Raw genomic sequence first — 21,528 nt, 5'->3', positions numbered from 1 at the left:
GTCAGTTTTGAGAACTACTGCAATTTACAAAACAATCTCAAAAACATAAAGGCTTTTATAAGCTCAATAACTCCTTTGGTTTCATTTACTGACTGTGTAATTATAAGTTACACACCTCGCTAGAAAAGGTGCAAACCGTCATAAAATCTTCATAAAAATTCAATTAAAACACATTAATTGCTAAAAGGAGGAGGGCGGACAAATTTGGGTTGTTTTCTCTGGAGTGTCAGTGGCGGAGGATAAACCTGATTTAAGTTTATAAAATTATGAGATGCATAGATCGGGTAGACAGTCAGAATCTTTTTCCCAGGTGGAAATGTCAAGGAACCAGAGGGCATTGCTTTAGGGTGAAAGGGCCAAAGTTTAAAGGAGATGTGCAGGACAAATATTTCTTCTACAGAGGATGGAGGTGCCTGTAACATGCTGCCAGGAGGGTGGTGGAGGCAGATACGATAGTGGTGTTTAAGAGGCTTTTAGATAGGCACATGCATGGAATGGAAGGGTATGGATCACATGCAAGCAGATGAGATTACTTTAGCTAGGCATCATTTTCGGCAAAGACAATATGGGCAAAGGGGCGTGATCCTGTGCTTTTCTTTTCTATGTTCTTTTCTGTGTTAGCCAGTCAGGGAGCACCTGTTGAAAGAGAACCCAGTTAACGTATTGGGTTAGCAACAGTTCCTCAGAACAGTTGCCCCCAGAAGTTTGCCCTGAGCAAAGGGTTATCATCACCTGACCACTCATGGCATCCCGTCAGCGTCAACATTAAGACCAAATCTCTTCCCAACAAGAAGGGCTGAGAAAACGATCGAAAGTTTGACAGCAATTTGCCCATTTCAAAGCACAAAGAAGCTTCTTTGTTGGTTACCAAAACATCATGTACATGTGGGAAATTAGTGAATCTATATATGTCAGTGCATGCAGTAAGTATTGATGAGTGGCTTTGTTCCTCAAAGTCTCCATCCATCCCCAGTTTACACGCCTATCCCAATTTTGTGCCATGCGATAAAGGAAATGGAGAGAAGAAAATTTACCAGGCAATATCCTCATCATGAACACCATCTAATATAATCCTTTCACTTCCCAATCCAATCCTACAAATATGTGGCCTCTCCTCACTTGTTTCATTGGTTTGACTAAGCCTCGCATACCTATAATGAAAACTCAGGATATCCTCCCAAGCTCAGGGGCAAACAAACTACAGCACTGTGAGACAGAAGGAAAAATATGTTGATGTTTATCCAAAGCACGAGACACAGCAAAAAGTAGCCACTCATTCCTGATAATTTTGAGTCCACAGGATCCCATTAACTATAACTCCACCTGCTCACATTCATTATTTAGGTAACTTTTTTTGAGAAAACCTGGTGAGCAAGACTTTACTGCTTCACCAACATGAATTATGACTACCCAATAATCTGAATCCCAAGCCCTTGTGCTATTTTCTCCAGTGTTTCCACAGGGTCTAGGGAGGAACTGTCATCATTCCTCTCATGGACAGCAGCAGGTTTAGGAGTTGTTTGGGCTACATTTCTGAGGACACAGTGGACAGGAAAGTCTCTTCCAGAAAGTCCTACATCCAGCTCACCCACTTCTGGTGCTTCTGAAGAGTCACAGTACATTGGCTGCAAGTTTTTGTGCTTGGGTTTGGCTGGTGGTTTCGTTTGCTGCAGCCTGTCACATCTTAATGGAGCAGCTGGGGCAAGGTCGTCATCTTCCCTTGTTGCTATTCCAGGTGGAGGCTTCCTGGAGAGAACCTTATGACAGGAGTCCAGTGCTGGCAGACATGTATCCAGTGCTTTTCTTCGGCGGCCTCGTCTCTTCTCTAGGTCCTTGATGATTTGCTGTGTCAGTTCAATGGTTTCATATCGCACCATATGCAGCTGTAGGTATCCATCTGCATGCTCTTTGTACCTAAATAGTTAAAGCAAAAAAGTAAGTTCTTGTGTGATTTTGTTTTACATTAAAATTGAATATTTTACTTTTCAGAATGAAGAATGTAGGACATTTATTCACAAAATGCTGGAGTAACTCAGCAGGTCAGGCAGCATCTCAGGAGAGAAGGAATGGGTGACATTTCGGGTCGAGACCCTTCTTCAGACTGATGTCAGGGGGGTGGGACAAAGGAAGGATATAGGTGGAGGCAGGAAGATAGAGGGAGATCTGGGAAGGGGGAGGGGAAGAGAGGGACAGGGGAACCATCTAAAGTTGGAGAGGTCAATGTTCATACCACTGGGCTGCAAGCTGCCCAGGCAAAATATGAGGTGCTGTTCCTCCAATTTCCGGTGGGCCTCACTATGGCATGTAGGACATTGAATGGTGCCATAATAAAATGCTGCCTTCGATGAAATGTTTTTAGGATATGCCAAAGTGCTTCATAGCCAATGAAGTGCTATGAAACATAGTCACTCCGCCAACATAGAAATAATAGGGAGAAATTTTATAAGGACTGGGCTTAAATCTAACTAAAATTAACAGGAAAGCCACTTGCCTATTGACATCCTAATGCAAAGTGATTTTGCTGGCTCTCCAGGTTTATACTTAAACACCTCGCTCTAATCCCAAAGAAAATCAAAATCAAAACTACAATGCCCATTAGATATACTTTGAGCACAGCAGGTCCTTCTGGAGATGATGCACCAAGTGAAATGGGTCACCTGTTACAACCTGCATTACAACAGAATGACAAATGGGAATCAAACTGGAGAAATTAGGCAATTTATTTGGGCAGTAAATGCCAGAATAAAGAATGATGTGGAAAAAGAAAGAGACCTGAGAGTGCATTTCCAAGGTCTCCTAAAAGATGGCGGTTAAGGTTCATAACGTGGTTAAAAAATACATATATTTATTAATCTAGGCAGAGTAAAGAAAAGCAAGGTGGTTTTGCTGTAGGTATATAAAACATTATTTTGCAGCACAGATTGAATACTGAGTACTTAACTATAAAAGATTTATTGTGCCAGAAAAGATGTGGAGGGGATATAGAAGGATGCTGCCTGCATTTGAAAGTTGTAGCCAAGAGAAATGATCAAATTAGTTTCCAAATTTTCTTTGGGACTGAGGTATATGAGGAAAGACATAAGATGTATAAAAATATGATGGGCCTAGATGGAATAATAGGATGGACATTTTTCCTGATCAAAAGCCAAGAGACATAGATTTAATATAATGGGTAGAGGGAAGAAATAAGCTAGCGAATCCTTTTACCCAGAGGACGTGGGTCTGGAACTTTCTCTCTGCAGGGGTAATATAGCCTGCAGAAATACGCAGCATCAGCAATAATCAGACAGATAATCTTGCCCACCTGAATCGTGCATGCCCAGAAGGCCACTTCAGCTGATGCATCTTGCGCAGGTGCATTGTTAGAGTGTAGGCCCAGGAAAAACATTTGGCACAGATATGGCACTTGTATCGAGGCTTTGTTTCCCCCTGGAAAGAAAACAGGCAAATCAATAAGGTGAAATCTTTTTTTGAAAACAAAATGCAGTGTCCCTTTTCCTATTCACGGACAATGAGATAAACACTTTAAAAGGCCGTCATGTTCTTCAGGGTTCTTCTTCCACAAGATGGCAAGCAAGTTAAAAGATCCAATGAGAGATCAGATTTAAATGTGGGACTTATTCCAATTGTTACGTTGCATGTGCTTCAGTCAGCAGCACCTGAACAGATCTCCAGTTCTGGTTGCGGATTTTACATGATGTCTTTGGAAGGACATGTACAGTAAGTGGCACAGCATGAAGGGATGTTGATGAACAGAGATCTCTAGAGGATCCACGTCTATAGTTCCCTGAAAGTGACATCACAGGTTGATAGAATGTGAAGAAGACATAGAGCATGCTTGGCTTCATAGGACTAGGCATAAAATATAAGAGCTGGACCTTTAAAATACTAGTTAGATAATGCTTCGAGTTTTATGCGCAGTTTTAGTGGTTACATTATAGGAAGGATGTAGATGCATGAGAAAAATGTGAGGAGAGTCATCGGGAAAGGACTGAAGAGCTTTAGTTATAGGCAGAGATTGGAAAGGCTGGGCTTGTTTTCCTTGGAAACAAAGGAGGCTGAGAATTGATCTGTTAGAAAGAGCAACATGATGGGAGGCATAGGTAGGCATAGTCAAAATCATTTCTCCATGGTTGGGGCACCAAAAACAAGAGAGCATAGGTTTCATGTGATAGGAAGGAGTTTTCAAAGGAATGAGAGGGCCAAGTTTGTTCGCCCTTTCTTTAAAGCAAAACAGTGGTTGACATTCGCAATGCCCTGCCAGAAGACACTTTGGAATCAGATACAATTTAGGCAGGTGCTTAAATAATCAAGACGTATAAGGATACTATCCTAATGTAGGCAAATAGGATTAGTATAGATGGGTAAAAAGGTTGGAAATAAAAGTGCTGAACAACTCTATGACGTACAATCGAGCAACAGGAAACCCACAGTGTGCAAGAACTATCATTAACAGTTGGTAGGGGACAAAAACAAGAAAGAGAAGGATTAAGAGTTAGATCCCAAAATCTGAAGTGACTTCAAATTCAGTACTCCGAAGTGCACATAATTTCACAGTAATTCATAGAGCATTCATCAATGGATCACTCACCTCATGTATTCTTCTATAGTGCTGTTTAAGTGTTTGCAAACTGCGAGCACTAAAGTTACATCCATCAGAGCTGCAGTGATATGTGGGCTCATCATTGTGTGTCTCAATGTGCTTCCTTAGGTCGTACAAATTCTTAAAACTGAAATTTAAAGAAAAATATGGATTACACACCCTTTGATGGAAGAAATTTTAGAGAAATATCACTGGACTCAGAACCTATGTGATACATTAACCACAGCAATCTACCTTCTCATCACACACCTTAAAGCCATAATATTTTCATATATTTTCATATGAAAATATGAATTTTCATTCTCCAAAATTACTTTAATATACACAGACTAATGGTTTATTTAAATATACCAACATTTTCAGCCTTGTACCACAGCCATAAATTTAATCCAAATAGTAAAAAAAATAAAGATGACACCCGAGAGACCGCAGATGACAGAATCTTGAGCAAAATACAAAGTGCTGGAGAAGTTATGCAGGTTGAGCAGCATCTGTGGAGGGAAATGATGGCGTTTCAGGTCAGGACTAAAACATCTGAACAAGCGATCAGACCCGCAATGTCGTCTGTCCATTTCCTTCCAATGGTCTGATGAGCTCCTCCAGCACTTTGCATTTTGTTAAAGAAATAAATCTGTCACTTACGTGTAAGATAACGTCACATGGTCTAACTGTCAAATTATGAGGAAAAATGTTAATTGAGAAGTCTCTATCGTTTAAAGTAATTATCAGAGTTTGTATTACTAATGAATCAACATGATCGATTCCCAGAATTCCCTCAACTTAATGCCTGATTTTAAGATAAAGCACCTTGGCCATTGTTTATTGGAAGAGCTACTATTGAGGAAACACTAACCATCAATTCAAAGAGGAACAGTGAAGTTGAAGTTTTTAAATCGTTCTGAGGTTTTTGTTTGGATATTATAATAAATATTCTTATCAGGTGCAACAGATGAACTCTCTTTGTCTTGCTGCTTCACACTCTAAACAAGCCACAGCTTGTTATGCTGCACTACACGTTGGCAATGCAGATAACTCAGAAAGCTTCAAAACAAATTCCTTTCCTCAAATGAGTCAGCATTGCTATGCAAAACTGGTTCTAAAGAATGCAAGTCAGATGTAGATGGAGTTTTGCTTTGTAGTTTGACCAAAAGCCACTTGGTCAAACTGCAAAACAACTTTCCTTCACAGCAGTCTAAAATACAATCCCCAGGATACTTTCAGGTAACATAAGCCAGGTCGATTCTAGGTTCAAGCTGTGATCTGTGGGCATGTTAGTTTCTTAACATTCCTGGATGGGCACTATAAACATACAGTACCTGATAAAGTAATCATGGCAACAATTAAATCAACAGTGTTTTAAGTTTTAGAGATACAGCGTGGAAACAGGCCCACCGAGTCTGTGCCGACCAATGATCAAACGTACACTAGTTCTATCCTAGACACGAGGGACAACTTACAGAAGCCAATTAACCTACAAACCTGCATGTCTTTGAAATGTAGGAGGAAACAGGAACACTGAGAGAAAATCCGCACAGTCACAAGGAGAACATACAGATTCCGGACAGACAGCACCTGTAGTCGGCATCGATCCCGGGTCCCTGGTGCTGTAGGGCAGCAACTCTACCACTGCACCACCTTTTAAAAGATTTGGAAAAATAAAAGATTTGGGGTCTTTCATGCTTTGAAAGGTTTGGGAATATAAATGGAAATTTTAGAAGCAATTCAAAATCAGTTGGTCAGTAAGTAGTTGGACTGGATGCAATTTTTTAATACGAAGTGAGCAAAAATTGTACGTTTGTGAAAAAATAAACATTTATAGTGCCAGCTACAGAAGAGGCCTGGAAGGAAACCTCAACAATCAATCTTTTGGTAAGACTGAGGTGAAGAAGACATGTCTCATGAATGAAGTCATGACAGTATATCATACGTAGAAAAGTTATTCTTTATCCCCAACATGAAGAAGCTCTTCCATTTATATATAGGTTTTAACATGCCAAGATCACTAAAGGTACTTCACAGGGATTTCTTCACAAATCAAAACCTGACACCAGGCCATAAAAAGAAACATTAGTTCTGCTGACTTTTGTGTCCTGCAGAAGAGAGGTTGTAGTCGCAGGTTCAGGCCTTGGACCTGACATTTTCAGAACCTAGCAATCCTTTGGCAAAATATACTTAAATACCATCAATGGTGACCTCACAATATCTTCCACATTCATTAAAAGGACTAGCAAACCCAGATTAGTGTTCTGTCACAGACTAACATTGTCTGCATTGAGATTCTAGTTATTCAATCAGCTACATTCGACAGGTCATGTCATTCACCTGTCTGACATACTCCTGAAACTTGCACTCTACTCTGAAGAGATTGCCAGATGAACAAAGGAAAAGATCCAAGGATGTGCTCAAGCTGTCCTTGAAGAAATACAACATTCTAATGAGTCAAGAATGCTTAATTGTCACGTGTACCAGCAACGGAACAAGGAAATTCTTACTTGTAGCTGCTTAACAGGGAGTAGTGAAGGCTTGGATAGAATGGATGTAGAGAGGATGTTTCCACTAGTGGGAGAGTCTAGGACAAGAGGTCATAGCCTCAGAGTTAAAGGACGTTATTTCAGGAAGGAGATGAGGAGGGATTTCTTTAGTCAGAGGGTGGTGACTATGTGGAATTCTTTGCCACAGAAGGCTGTGGAGGCCGTCAGTGGATATATTTAAAGGCAGAGATAGATAGATTCTTGATTAGTACAGGTATCAGAGGTTATGGGGAAAGGGCAGGAGAATGGGGTTGGGAGGGAGAGATAGATCAGCCATGATTGAATGATGGAGTAGACTTGATGGGCTGAATGGCCTAATTCTGCTCCTATCACTTATTATCTTATGAACAAGCTCATTAACACAGTAACACACAAATGTACACTTATCAACAATACAACAATTTAATAATCAGTAATACCAGGCAATCAGACCACAGAATATTCTCACTGGCTCCTGGAAATCTCTGGCCCACAAAGAATGAACGTGCAGATTGGTATTGAGAATTACCAGACAAGCACACAGTAAATAGTGGACCACCTTACAAACTATCCACCTTCCTGTCCGGTTGGACACAATCTGCCGCATCTGTGGAGGAATCTGTGGGTTCTCATTCGCCACCTCAGAATCCACAAAACTGGAGTGGAAATAAGTCGCCCATCCTCAATCCTGAGAAACTGCCCAAGACGAAGAAGTACAAGTAGTTCTGCTAAAACACCATAGTTGCACCCCAAAGAAACTGCGTGTTGCAGAAAATAGTGTTAGAAAGACAAATGTGCCAATGGGGGAAAGAGGGTTAAGATCTAGAGCATTTCAAACCATCAATAATAGTGATTTTACCTGCAGAATTTTCAATACAAAAAAAGGTCTTCAATAGTAAATACCAAAGGCTGTGTGTTAAATTGTTTAATAGAGCATTGTCAATAGAAGCGATTGCTTGTCAATTTCTATGGGCACCCGCGGTTAAGCAGCAGCTATTTTCTTAAGAGAATATCCGATTACTGCGGGGAGGTTGCAAAGAAATGATTTATTTTTCCCCCCAATAATGTTTAAATCCAAGACCATTTATATTTTTGCATGTCAATTTTCAAAATAACTTTTACGTGGTTCTCTAGTTCCCGATGGAAAACACGTTAGCGGCTGTTGGTACGAGGTCAGGTTAGTTTCACCTGCGAATAGGCAGCTGAGAGGAGCAATGTTGGAGACTATAAAGGCCGCTGTTAGTATCGGACAATGACTGCTCCTGGTGGTGTGTAAAAGGATGGCAGGCATTAGCACAGCAACCGTTTTGTCAGGATCCGGGACGTCTCTGAGAGGTTGCTGAACATTCTCAAGGGGAAGGGAGAAGTTCATTTAATTTTACTTACTTGGTATAAATGTGGACACTTTGCCTTCCAGCTCTATATCCAAATATTTCAAATACAGTGAGCAGGGAACAGACACAGCCTTGTGGAACATCACAATCCATTTCAAACTACTAAGAAGCTGCTCTGAATTTCTCTCATAGAAACATAGAAAATAGGTGCAGGAGTAGGCCATTCGGCCCTTCGAGCCTGCACCGCCATTCAATATGATCATGGCTGATCATCCAGCTCAGTAGCCTGTACCTGCCTTCTCTCCATACCCCCTGATCCCTTTAGCCACAAGGGCCACATCTAACTCCCTCTTAAATATAGCCAATGAACTGGCCTCAACTACCTTCTGTGGCAGAGAATTCCACAGACTCACCACTCTCTGTGTGAAGAAATGTTTTCTCATCTCGGTCCTAAAAGACTTCCCCCTTATCCTTAAGCTGTGACCCCTGGTTCTGGACTCCCCCAACATTGGGAACAATTTTCCCGCATCTAGCCTCTCCAACCCCTTAAGAATTTTATAAGAATCTTTTCTAAGAATCTTCCCTGATCCTAGTTGTTTTCTCTTTTCCCTCACTTATAAACGCTTTGGGATCTTTTTCAAGTTATCTGTGCGGCATGTTTCTGAAAATTCATGCCCAACACATCCACAATATTTATCTCTCAGGAGTGTTGTCAGTGGTCATTCTTGGCCTTGTGTACAGCTTCCAGGGTTGGGATGGACATGATGATGACCATTGTAGACTAGTTCCATATCAGAGCGAGCCGGAGAATCACAGGACGCTCATATTTCCCAGAATCACTCCAACTTTAATCACCCAGCTCCACCGAGGTTGCAGAGGTGCATGACCAGTAGGCTAGCTCCAAATCATTGTTGACTCTTAGGACAGTGCACTGGCACAGCAGTCAGTGCTAGTGCTTCACAGCTCTGGCAATCTCTGACCAATCCTGACCTTGAATGTTCTCCGTGATCCCATGGCTGTCCTCAGGAAGCTCCATAGATGTGCTGATTGATAGCTTCATTTGCTATTAAGTTGTCTCCTATTATGGTAGATGGCAGCAGAATCAAGAGGGGGTGCGGGAGAGAAGATGATAAGAGATTAGAGGGGGAACATTGGGTTAGTGAAGATGGGTACACAGAAGCATTAAGCAAAAGGCCTATTTCCATGCTGGATGGATTTATATCCATGATGATTGAAGCTAAGTGGGGGGGGGGAGTTGGGGTGGGCTTACATTTAACATCCACAAAACCTACCTCAACCTCTGCCAAATAAAGGTCCATGAATAGATTCTGAAAATGAGACCACCCAATATCTCAGCAATGAAAGCAGACATTAATGATGAAATTCACCGATGCTTTTAAAACACCAGAACATTATTCATATTGCTATCATGGAGGAGGCATGAAAATGGGCAGAAGAAACTATTCTATGATGCCCCAAAAATAACTTGGAACACCTAGCGCAACTGGTGGGAGATCCTGAGCCGTAACTGCTGAAATTTATCAAAGAATAAGTGAGATAACTTGAGAGCCCAGAGTCCCTTTGTCAGCATGCAGATGCTCCGGGCAAATCATAGAGTCATAGAGTCCTACAGCACAGAAAGAGGCCCTTCGGCCCATCGTGTCCGCGCCGCCCGTTACCAAACACAGTCTAATTTTAATCCCATTTTCCTGCATTTGGACCGTAGCCCTGAATGTTGTAGCATTTCAAGTGCCCATCCAAATGCCTCTTAAACGTTGTGAGTGTTCCCGCCTCCACCACCACCCCAGGCAGTGAGTTCCAGACTCCAACAACCCTCTGGGTGAAAAAGTTATTTCTCACATCCCCCCGAAACCTCCCTCCCCTTACCCTGTATCTATGTCCCCTGAATAATTGAAAGAACGCACCACCTCCAAACACTGCCATCTGAGCATCCTGTCAAGCACCTTCAGGCAGACTCTGCTGGTGACACAACTGGTTAATTAGCCATCCTAGCACCACAAACAAATACAATGGAAACCAGCCGTTCTTGACCTGGAGGGGCTGCCTCAGAGGATAGAACTCTTCACACTACTTATAATGTGAAAATTGTATACTGGTTTAGGATACAATACAGATCGGATATAATAATGTAGAACACAAGACGATAGGAGGAGTCTAGCTCACCATTCAAGTCTAGCCCAATGTTCAATATGATCATGGCTGCTCTATGGTTCTCTCAACCCCTCTTCCGTGCTATTCCCACATAACCTACAATTCCTCGATTTTTCATGTATTTATTTAGCTCCACCATATATATATACCTAATGATTCTGGCCTCCACCATCGACAGGGACAGAGAATTCAAAAAATTCAATACCCTCATCTTAAATGATCGGCCCCTTATTTTGTAACTACATCCGCTTGCTTTCACCATTGGGAAAGTCACAAACATCCGGAAATTTGGATCAGTCCTTTATTCCACTAAATCAATCTACTAAAAATACGGATAAATTCTGCACAACTACCACAACAGTTATTTTATTCACAAAATGCTGGAGTAACTCAGCAGGTCAGGCAGCATCTCGGGAGAGAAGGAATGGGTGACGTTTCGGGTCGAAACGTCACCCATTCCTTCTCTCCCGAGATGCTGCCTGACCTGCTGAGTTACTCCAGCATTTTGTGAATAAATTGACTTGTACCAGCATCTGCAGTTATTTTCTTATACCACAACAGTTACCTGTTCTCACAGAAGTCACACCCATATGGCCTCTCATCACAGTGACGAAACTTGATATGAGTCCTTAATGAGGAGAAAGTAGTGCAGGTCATATCACAGAGTGGGCATTTAAACTGGTTCACTAGTAAAGAAAAACATAGATTAAACTACTGAATCAACAATATCTTACTCTCCAGTTGCTTTAATTCATTTTTAGCTATTTTTGTCTATTCCATTCTATAGTGTAAATGTGTCTAACTCTAAGTATGTGATACAAATGTATTCCCTCAGTGGTAGATGCTTAGGACAATGTAGGTTTGGCGATTCTCCATCACTAATGCATTCAGAACAACTTTTGTATTGGAAACAAAACTGCTGTTGATCACTATCAGGGCAGCACAGTGGCGCAATGGTAGAATTCCTGCCTCATAGCAGCAGAGACCTGGGTTTGTTCCTGACGACGGGTGGTGTCTGTACAGAGTTTGTACGTTCTCCCCGTGACTGCATCGGTGCTCCGGTTTCCTCCCATAATCCAAAGACGTGCAGGTTTGTAGGTTAATTGGCTTCTGTAAAAAATTGCCCATGGTGTGCTGGATGCAAAAGTGGGATAACATTGAACTAGTGTATGGGTGATCGATGGTTGGCATGGATTCGGTGGGCCGAGCAGGCCTTTTTCACACTGTATCTCTGCGAAAAACTTTCTCTGCTGTCCATTGTCATCAAAGATAATCATAGACTACAGGATGATTTTGACCAAATGGTAAAATGGGTAGCTGTGGCAGATGAAATTTAATCCTGATAAGGGCAATGCAGTGCATTTTGGGAGTACCAGTAAGGATAGGGCATGCACAATGAATGGTAGGGTCCTAGGGAGTACTAGGGAACAGAGACCTTGGTGTACAAATCCAAATATCCATGAACGTTGCAATATATCTGTGTTGCATAACTATGACTGCATGAAATACAAAACGTTTTTTAAAGAATTGGTGCCTCTCATTTTGTTGAAAAATCCAAGAGCTAATTTTCATTAAAATCCCACAAATAGAAATCAAATAAACATTCTCTATAACTTTTGCTTTGATTGAAGAGGAATCATAGTCAGTTTGGAAAAATTCTCAGTTCTACAAATACTACACAGAGATCGTTTCATCCAATTGACTGGGTAGGGAGATCCAAAAAAAAGCCCTGCCTCTGACAAAATATTCCCTCCCTTGTCCCTCCACAGCACTTTACTCAATTACCAGCCTTGGTTAAGCACATGACCATTTACTTCTACACTCCAGTACTTGGATCCCTCTGCCCATCATCACTCACCCCTCCTCGGTCCACCTATCACCTACTGGCCCCTGGTATCACTCCTCTCCCTCTCCTCTTTATACCAACCAACCTCCCTCCCCACTCATAGCCCAGATACAGAGTCTTGACACAAAATATTGGCAATTCCCTTGCCCCTCCAGAGACGCTGTTCAAGTCACTGAATTCCCCCAGCAGTTTTTTGCTGCTTGATATGGAGTCAGCGTAGATATTTCCGACAGGACTGTACATTGTGCCAAATCATCTGCAAATTACACTACCTCATGGAACCGATAAGGTGGAACTGCATGATAAGGACAACTGTCAGGAGAGAGTTCTTAAGGGTAGAACTTGATAGTGTTAATCCACTCAATCAAGCAATTGCATTTGCAACATACCATGATTTCGCACGTGGTCCCGGAGCAGTCTTTCATTCGCAAACTGCTTGTCACAGTGCCGACAGGGAAAGGTTTTCTCTAACATAAAATAAATAATTAATTACATTCAGAGAATCAGAGTGAACATCAAAGATCATCCTTTTAATATTCTGTAATTTGCTCTCTGCTCTTCTCCAGCTGCTACGGTCAGGCAAACGCCTCCGCTGTCACGCTGTGAAAACAGAGAGGGTGAGACGGAGTTTCTTCCCACAGGCCATCAGGACTGTTAACTCTCATATCACCAGGGACTAATTTAATTTACTGTATTAATTCATTTTTTGTGTTAAAATTATTATTTTTTCTATTCTGTTTTGTAGTTTTAGCACAATCCGCAGGCGTTGCCACTTTCATTTCACTGCACATCTTGTATATGTATGTGACAAATAATGTTGACTTGACTTGACTTTGTCAATGGAGGCTGACCATTTTTATGGAAAGAAACATTTCTACATTCTCAAGAGAGAACACTAATAATCAGAGATAATTTTTAGTCAGAGAGTTGTGAATCTGTGGAATTCTCTGCCTCAGAGGGCAGTGGAGGCCAATTCTCTGAATACATTCAAGAGAGAGCTAGATAGAGCTCTTAAGGATAGCGGAGTCAGGGGGTATGGGGAGAAAGCAGGAACGGGGTACTGATTGAGAATGATCAGCCATGATCACATTGAATGGTGGTGCTGGCTCGAAGGGCCGAATGGCCTACTCCTGCACCTATTGTCTATTGTCTATAATCCAAAAGAAATTCAGGATTTTTTTTTTTAAACCGTGAGCTGGTATGTGTAACAGCAGAGGTACATGGCAGACACATTCAAGTGAAAACAAATATATGAAGCGGTCACGTACCCTCATTCGAGGTCTGCCGGCGAACATGGTCATAAAACTTGGTGTTGTTGGAAAACATTCCTCCACAGTTGGGGCAGGAGGCAACCTTCTCCTGGGTGTGACTCCGCAGATGCTCCCGAAGTTTAAACTTAATTTTAAATGTAGCGCCACAACCTGGAACATTCATGGAATACAAACATATATATTTTGTTCACTAATTCTTGGTAGCCAGTGATCGAACAAATACATTCTTATAAGTGTTCACATAATTAAAGAAAATTGATGACAGAGAAGACCGCTTGAGTCATTGTTTTCTGAGATACATTTAAAGGAGCTACCCTACTGAATTCCATCTTTCAGCAAAAGGAACATAGTCCCGCAGGTCAGCACTTCAATTACGTGTTCAGTATTTTTTTTAATAGACAATAGACAATAGGTGCAGGAGGCCATTCGGCCCTTCGAGCCAGCACCGCCATTCAATGTGATCATGGCTGATCATTCTCAATCAGTACCCCGTTCCTGCCTTCTCCCCATACCCCCTGACTCCGCTATCCTTAAGAGCTCTATCTAGCGCTCTCTTTAATGCATTCAGAGAATTGGCCTTCATTGCCTTCTGAGGCAGAGAATTCCACAGATTCACAACTCTCTGACTGAAAAAGTTTTTCCTCATCTCAGTTCTAAATGGCCTACCCCTTATTCTTAAACTGTGGCGAGAGTTTGAAGAGTGTAATAAGAGTTTCTGCCCCGATCATCCTTCCAGGCGATGATTTCTTGGCCACAACATTTTTTTCCCCTCATCTCCTTGCTAATCCTTCCACTGATCCACCCAGTCCCCTGTGTTCCAGGGGAAAAAAATCCCCATAGATTTTACCCTATCTTTTTCATAGCTAAAATTTTCCAGTCCTGGCAACATCTACATCAATCTCTTCAGCACTCTTCCGAATACAATCACATCTTTCCTGTAGTGTGCTGACTAGATTTGTAAACAATGCTCAAGCTGTTACCTAACTAGTATTACTTTAAATCCTAGCAAGCCCTTCCTGCTTAGAGGTCTGAAAAAAATGCATACATGTGGCTTTTTAACCACCTTATTGGCCTGCCATGCTACCCTTATGGACCTGTGAACATACATTCCAATGTTACACCATTCCTGCAGTTTCTAATATCCTAGCCTTTATACGCATTGTTTTAAAGGACAGTTGCGGGCCATTTATTACAATTGGAAGAAAGTATGTGGGGCCAGATGAGATAGAGACGTTGGTTGATAAACATATGAAACCTTCTTCACTGTACTTTGGAAAATCAAACAATTATGGTGACCATGAAACGACTGATTTTCAGAAAAACCCTCTCCAGAGATGCTGTGGACCTGCTGAGTTACTCCAGCTTTTTGTGTCTATCTTCGGTTTAAACCAGCAACTGCAGTACCTTCCTACACATCCCTTTTCTGAAATGCAGTCACATTTATAATGTAAGAAATATAGCAACCATCTAATAAATTAAAGATAATCTGCTTTTCTTTCCAAGATGTCTGGTTACTGGGAAGCATTCTCCCTGCCCTCTGCAAAAGAATACAATGAATGATTTGAAAGTAAATATTAAGCAAATGATCTAAACTACAACATGCCCAGACATTTAACCTAGAATTACGTGTTCAAGTATACAAAGAAAAGACAAGATACAGACCGAATGAGATAGTTGCGGTAGGTTTGGCCTCCATATCACTGCCACAAGGCGACAGACCTGCCATAAAATGGATAATAAGAGCGTCCAAAATTAAAATGTAACTCGTGCTCCTTGCTTTATCCATTTGAATCTTCAGATTACCTTTCCAGCAGCATGAAATGGCTTCACTTTTGTTTGGAAGAATTTCTTTTTCTGTGCATTGTCCGTGCATATCTACATGTCGATAAAACCATTCCGGATTGTCAAATGTACTCTGGGGGCAAAGAGAGAAATCAATACACATAAGGTAAAATATTTCAAATTGGGATCTTGGAAGCAATGATGTTGCAGATCACATGTCTGCACAGTCATAATTCTTCACTAATTTTTCATGATATTGAAAGTAATACATTTTAAGAATTAGCATAAAAGGTTATTTTTACCACAATATCTTAATAAAACATCTCAAAGCAATGCACATAATGCAAGATTAAGATACCAATCAGTATGTACCACCTTTTTGATTCAGAAAGTTATTGGTATAAGTCTCAATCTAGAGACACAAATACAAAATTTTGAATGAGATTCTAGTAGTACTGAGAAATTGCTGTCCTGCTCAGATGCAAATAACCCCATGAAAATGTCCCCACAAAGAGCTGGGAGTTTTCCATGCTGTTGCACCTAACACTTATGCCTCAAACAACATTACCAAGAAAACTATCGATCATCAACACCAAAGCCATTTATATATCATTGCAAAAATTCCCAATGGCACATCGCATAAACTTTATCACACAAAAATTGGGACCTGGAAAAATAATCATTTAACTTTTAATAATTGTTCAAACAATTTGCTTTCTGGGACTTCAGAGTTTCAATTTCTCTGGGCTTCAGAAGTTAAAGGTGTCTCAGGAACACAAATCTTACCTTTTAAAGCCCACAGTTTTATATATCAGTGGAAATCACTGAATCTATTTTAACAGTGCCAATGCATTCATTTTTATTAGCTCACTGGGAAGTTGAAGGCAGATTGCTTTTTTTAAAATTTACTAAGCTTGGCAGGAAGCATTATAAATGGTCTAGTGACACATGGCAATTAATTTAGAATACAACTTTTGCTTGTCACAATCGGTGTTCCATTTTTGTAAGCATACAAATCATTTTGTGCACATTTTAAATCATAAATTTTCCAGGCAATTTATGAGCTATCGTCCATTTTTCTTTTTTAAGCTATTAGGCATTAAAGAGTCAAGGTTTATACTCACATCACAATGCTCCCATTGGCAGGTGAAACTCTCTGCAATCTCTGGAATTAGATTTTGGTTCTGGCTGTCCAGAGAGCATTCTGGCAAATCAGGACGCAGTCTTTGCAGCTCTGAACCAAAGTACTTCAGTTTGGCATGATAGCTATGGAAGTTGACATGTACCACCAGCTCATTGGGCCCTTCCACTGCCAAGAAACCACAACCTCGCCAGAGGCACTGGAACTCATCTGAGAGGAGAATTTAAGAAAAATATTAATACATTTTTTTCTTAATGAGCCCGGACAACATCTTTTATTGTTGGGTCCCACTCTTTCGTCCTCACCTGACCCCTGGAAAATGTAGTAGGAAGGAAATGCAGATGCTGGTTTTAACCGAAGATAGACACGAAAAGCTGGAGTAACTCAACGGGACAGGCAGCATCTCTGGAGAGAAGGAATGGGTGACGTTTCGGGTCGAGGCCCTTCTTCAGACTGGACCCGAAACGACACCCATTCCTTCTCTCCAGAGATGCTGCCTGTCCCACTGAGTTACTCCAGCATTTTGTGTTTATCCCTGAAAAATGTAGTTGTGGACACTTCAAAACCTACTGGTGAAATGTTTAGTGAGAGAAAGCTGAAGAACGGTGTACAGTCAGAGTATTACACTACAGATACAGGCCATAAAGCCCACAAAACTCATGCCAATCATCAATGAATCATCATTGACATTAATCCCTCCCATTTACTACCATTTGGGCCTTAGCCTTTTATTCCCTGGCAAGTCAAGTGCTCATCTAGATACTGAATGTTATGAGAACACTCCAATTCCACCACCTACTTAAACAGGTTCCATAGGTTGTATTAAAGTCTTTCCAACACTTCAGACAAGCGCAGTATGCAAAAGTTCAATTTCTTTATATCAAGATTGAATAAGCAATGAGGTATAGGGTAAACAGGATGGCACAAATTGATACATAGGGACCAATTTAAGGCCTTAATAATTGATAGAGAATAGAACAAGGGAGGCAGATCAAGAACATGTCGTTACGTATAAACATGCCCATTCCAAAGCCATGGAAGGGAGCTTTAACAGGAGAGGGAGAAACTGGAAATTTTACAATAATGGAAATAAACAGCTCCGATGCAATATATGTTGCAAATCTAATCTATGGTTTTAATATAACTTTGAAGCTGCAAACCGTTTTATTTAATCCCCGATGTCATTGGAGAGGGAGGTGGAGTTAATGGGTAATGACTGCAGTCTGTGAAGGGACAAAAGACAATGGCTTTCAACATCCCAAACCCTGAAGTTTTGCCCAAAGCCAAGCAGCTAACCTGCTCAAAACAATTTGATTGAAAAAATGACTGTCCAATTCGTCTTCCGTAAATACTTCATGGAAACAACTGAGCTACGCTTCATGAATCTTCCAAACGCAAAATTATTCACTGGTATTACAACCAAATGTCAAAAACATCAATGCAATTCCAACAACCTTGACCCACTTTCATTGCAGGATACTACAAATTGACAGGCTACACATGGGAAACTTAAACAATACATGGTGCAGGATACTTGGGAAAGAGAAGAAAAGGGCAAGTCAAAGGGAAAATATGAAAAATAGTAGGTAATAGTAAATGTGTAAGAAGGAACTTCAGATGCTGGTTTATACCGAAGATAGACACAAACTGCTGGAGTAACTCAGTGGGTCAGGCAGCATCTCTGCAGAAAAGGAATAGGTTACATTTCGAGCCGAAATCCTTCATTAGACTGTGAGAGTAAATGTTAAGATACCTAATTCTCCAAAACTGTCATATTCATTAAGATGTTCTTTTAAGTGTGCAGCAATGTGGTCACAGAATTCCTCCATCGCCTTCCCAACAAAGCCGCAATCTGCCCATTCACACGGCAGGACCAGCTCCAAGTACTTGATGCTCTTTCCTGGGGCCATTTTCTGATTGAAATTCACTGGAATCATGCCTCCATTTTTCTCCAACTCCTGGTTTCCACTGCACAAGAGGGAAAAGTGAACAAATTGAAGTGTTGTTAAAATCATTACAATTAAACAACAAAAAAACATGTGTAGCATCACATAATATTAAAAGCAATCATTTGCATTTGCATGTTTGGCTGGAATACATTCTTGTGAAAGCAGCTTAATTCAAGATAAACGCAGGAATATTTAGATAAGGAGACATAAATTTCCAGAATATTAGGAATAACATTGGAAAGAAGCTTCAAAACTTTACAAGAAACACCTGAGGGAGTCGTGTTACATTAAAGGAATTGCTGGAATTGTAAATTAGTATGCACAAGATCCTACTTTAGGACTAGGTATCACAAAATGCTGGAGTAACTCAGCAGGTCAGGCAGCATCTAGGAGAGAGGGAATGGGTGACTTTTTGTGTCGAGACCCTTCTTCAGACTCAATTAAGACTTTAGTCAACTTTAGGACTAAATTAAAATCCAAGTAATGAGAAGTTCAAAATGTCCTGTTATAGAATGCCACAAATGCTTTTTGCAGTGGTATAACAACAATCTTCTGCAAGCAACCATCACCTGTATCAACCTATCACTTGCCAGTCCTTGCCCCACCTGTGCCTCTCTTTCCCAGCTTTCACCCCCTCTACTCCATCAGTCTGAAAAATGGTCCCAACCCAAAACGTTATCGGTCCATTCCCTCCACAGATGCTGCCTGACCCGCCGAGTTCCTCAGCACTTTGAGATTCCTGCATCTGCAGTTTCTTGCTTCTCCAAATTGCCATGTGAATTATTCAGAGCCTTTCAATGCATTTTAGTCTAATAGTGTTGGTCCAGGATCAAATTCTGAAAGACACTGAACAGGAGCAGTGTCCAACTGAATAATACCTTATTATTCCTAGGTATTATTAATAATCCCTGAGTAATCATGATGAAATAAACTACAATTTCAATTGAATCATTTTAATATCCATCCCAGCATGTTTGTGTGACCTTGTCAAAATCAGTACCGTGTCGGAAGCTGTACACCACAGAATCACTTCAGGGTCTATTGAACTGGCAATGTTCAATACTTTAATGAACAAGATCACTTTGCTCTATGCCCAAGATCACTTCATCCAAAAACTGGGAAATAGCAAATAAACGGCAAAGAGAACAAAAAATAAAAGGTCATAGCTGAAATAAAAACAGAAAATGCCACCAAAAACATAACTGGCCAATGAGTTTCTATGGATAAAGTAGTTATTGTGGCAGGTTGATCCTTCATTGATGAGATAGACAATTAGTAAACAGAAAGGGAAGATGGCTTAATGAGCAATTTACAAATTGCAATAAGTTATTGAACAGAAACATAGATTTAGATGGAAAACTAAAGCTGCAGATGAACAGAGGCCTAAAAACTGGGGGGGAAATCCTGCAAGTCGATGTTGTCAAATTTTTGTTGAAGACCTCCAGTGATCCTCCAGTGATCTAGCTTCCATAATCCTCTGGGGTAGATGAACACAGACCCTCTCTTTTGGATGTCTGTAAGAGGATAACCCTGTCATTCCTTTGCTTCTATTTAAGATTTCCAACATTTGCAGTGATTTACTTTTGGATGGATCAAATAGTTTCTTCCGGCACTGTAACTTTCCATGCTAGAAAGCGACTCTTTATTGTACTAAATAGAGCAGAAAACCAGCGAGGATTAAACTCACCATTTATGGCTCAAGAACCACTGAATGGTATCAATTGAAACCACATGGAGATCCTGCTACACCCACTTGCAGGGCAATTTATATTTCAAATGAAAAGCATGAAAAATCTGAAAAGACAAAAACACAAATGCTGTTAATTTTCAGAAAGACAGGCAGCATCTGTGGAAAAAGAAGTTAATGATTCATTACTGATGAAAGGTTTTTGACCCGAAACGTTTACAGCTTCTCTAAATCAATGCTGCCTGACCTGTTAAATGTTTCTTGCATTTATGACATATACACGTTATGTTTAAAAAAACCCAGCAACTTGCTTCTTTCAAACTATGGATTGGTAATTAAAAAAAAGCTTTTTAAAGATGCAGCAAGGAAACAGACCCATTGGTCTATGCTGACCATTGATCATCTGTTCTCTCCAATTCTATGTTATCCCACTTTCCCATCCATTCCCTGCACACTAGGGTCAATTTTACAGAGGCCAATTGACCTACAAAACCACACATCTTTGTGATGTGGGAGGAAGCTGGAGCACCAGGAGGTCACAGGAAGAATGTGTAAACTCCACGCAAGGTCAGAATTAAACCCGGTTCTCAGATGCTGTGAGGCAGCAGCTCCACCCGATGCGCCACTGTACCGCCTTAAATGGGAACAAGGGGTATTATGTACAATTGACAAAGACCAAGGGACAGGCTGATGTTCAGAAAAGGGTCTGCTCTCAACACAAGAAAAAGAACGTGCTTCTTCTTCTTGCGTTTGAGGCAGCAGAAATTATGTAACACCCTCCAGGCGCTGTAGCCAGTGCAATGTGCTGTTGTCAAGGGCCGTGAGGTCTACCCCTCCACCAGGGGGACAGAGGACAGTGCAATCGAAAATGACGTGCTGCGCTGTTTGCTGGTCTGCTCCACACACGCAGGCTGCTGATGGACGCAACCCCCAACGATGCATGTTGGCATTGAACCGGTCGACCCCTGTGCGGAGCCGGTTCAGGGCGACCCACTCTTTGCGGGGCATGTCCGAGCCGGGTGGGGCTGTGGTGTTCGGTGCGACAGTGAATTGGGGAAGAACGTACTGTAAATGCTGGAGACACAAGGAGCTGCAGGTGTTCACCAAAAAGAAAAGGCACAAAGTGCTGGAATAACTCAGCAGGTCAGGCAGCATCTCTGGAGAACATGGATAGATGATGTTGTGTGCCTCTGGCAATAGCTGTGAAGCAGAACTGTGAAGCGATCTGACGAG

The 21,528-nt window shown here is 41.2% G+C and overlaps 1 protein-coding gene across 1 annotated transcript; it reads right to left on the bottom strand.

Annotated features, from left to right (window-relative positions):
* Positions 1-756: 756 nt before the first annotated feature.
* On the bottom strand, positions 757-20,346 carry LOC144598587 (histone H4 transcription factor). The gene is made up of 10 exons (XM_078408775.1): positions 20,296-20,346; positions 18,413-18,627; positions 16,643-16,869; positions 15,540-15,651; positions 13,734-13,886; positions 12,855-12,932; positions 11,185-11,305; positions 4,592-4,730; positions 3,305-3,429; positions 757-1,914 (listed from the first exon to the last, which is right to left on the bottom strand). The coding sequence occupies exons 2-10, from the start codon at positions 18,594-18,596 to the stop codon at positions 1,407-1,409; spliced, it is 1,647 nt and encodes a 548-aa protein (XP_078264901.1). The 5' UTR covers positions 18,597-18,627; positions 20,296-20,346; the 3' UTR covers positions 757-1,406.
* Between the last annotated feature and the right edge of the window lie 1,182 nt (positions 20,347-21,528).

This window comes from Rhinoraja longicauda, chromosome 12 (genome assembly GCF_053455715.1).
Source record: "Rhinoraja longicauda isolate Sanriku21f chromosome 12, sRhiLon1.1, whole genome shotgun sequence".
NCBI lineage: Eukaryota > Metazoa > Chordata > Chondrichthyes > Rajiformes > Arhynchobatidae > Rhinoraja > Rhinoraja longicauda.
Note: the sequence above shows the minus strand (reverse complement) of the source record. Positions and strands in the feature narration are given on the sequence as shown.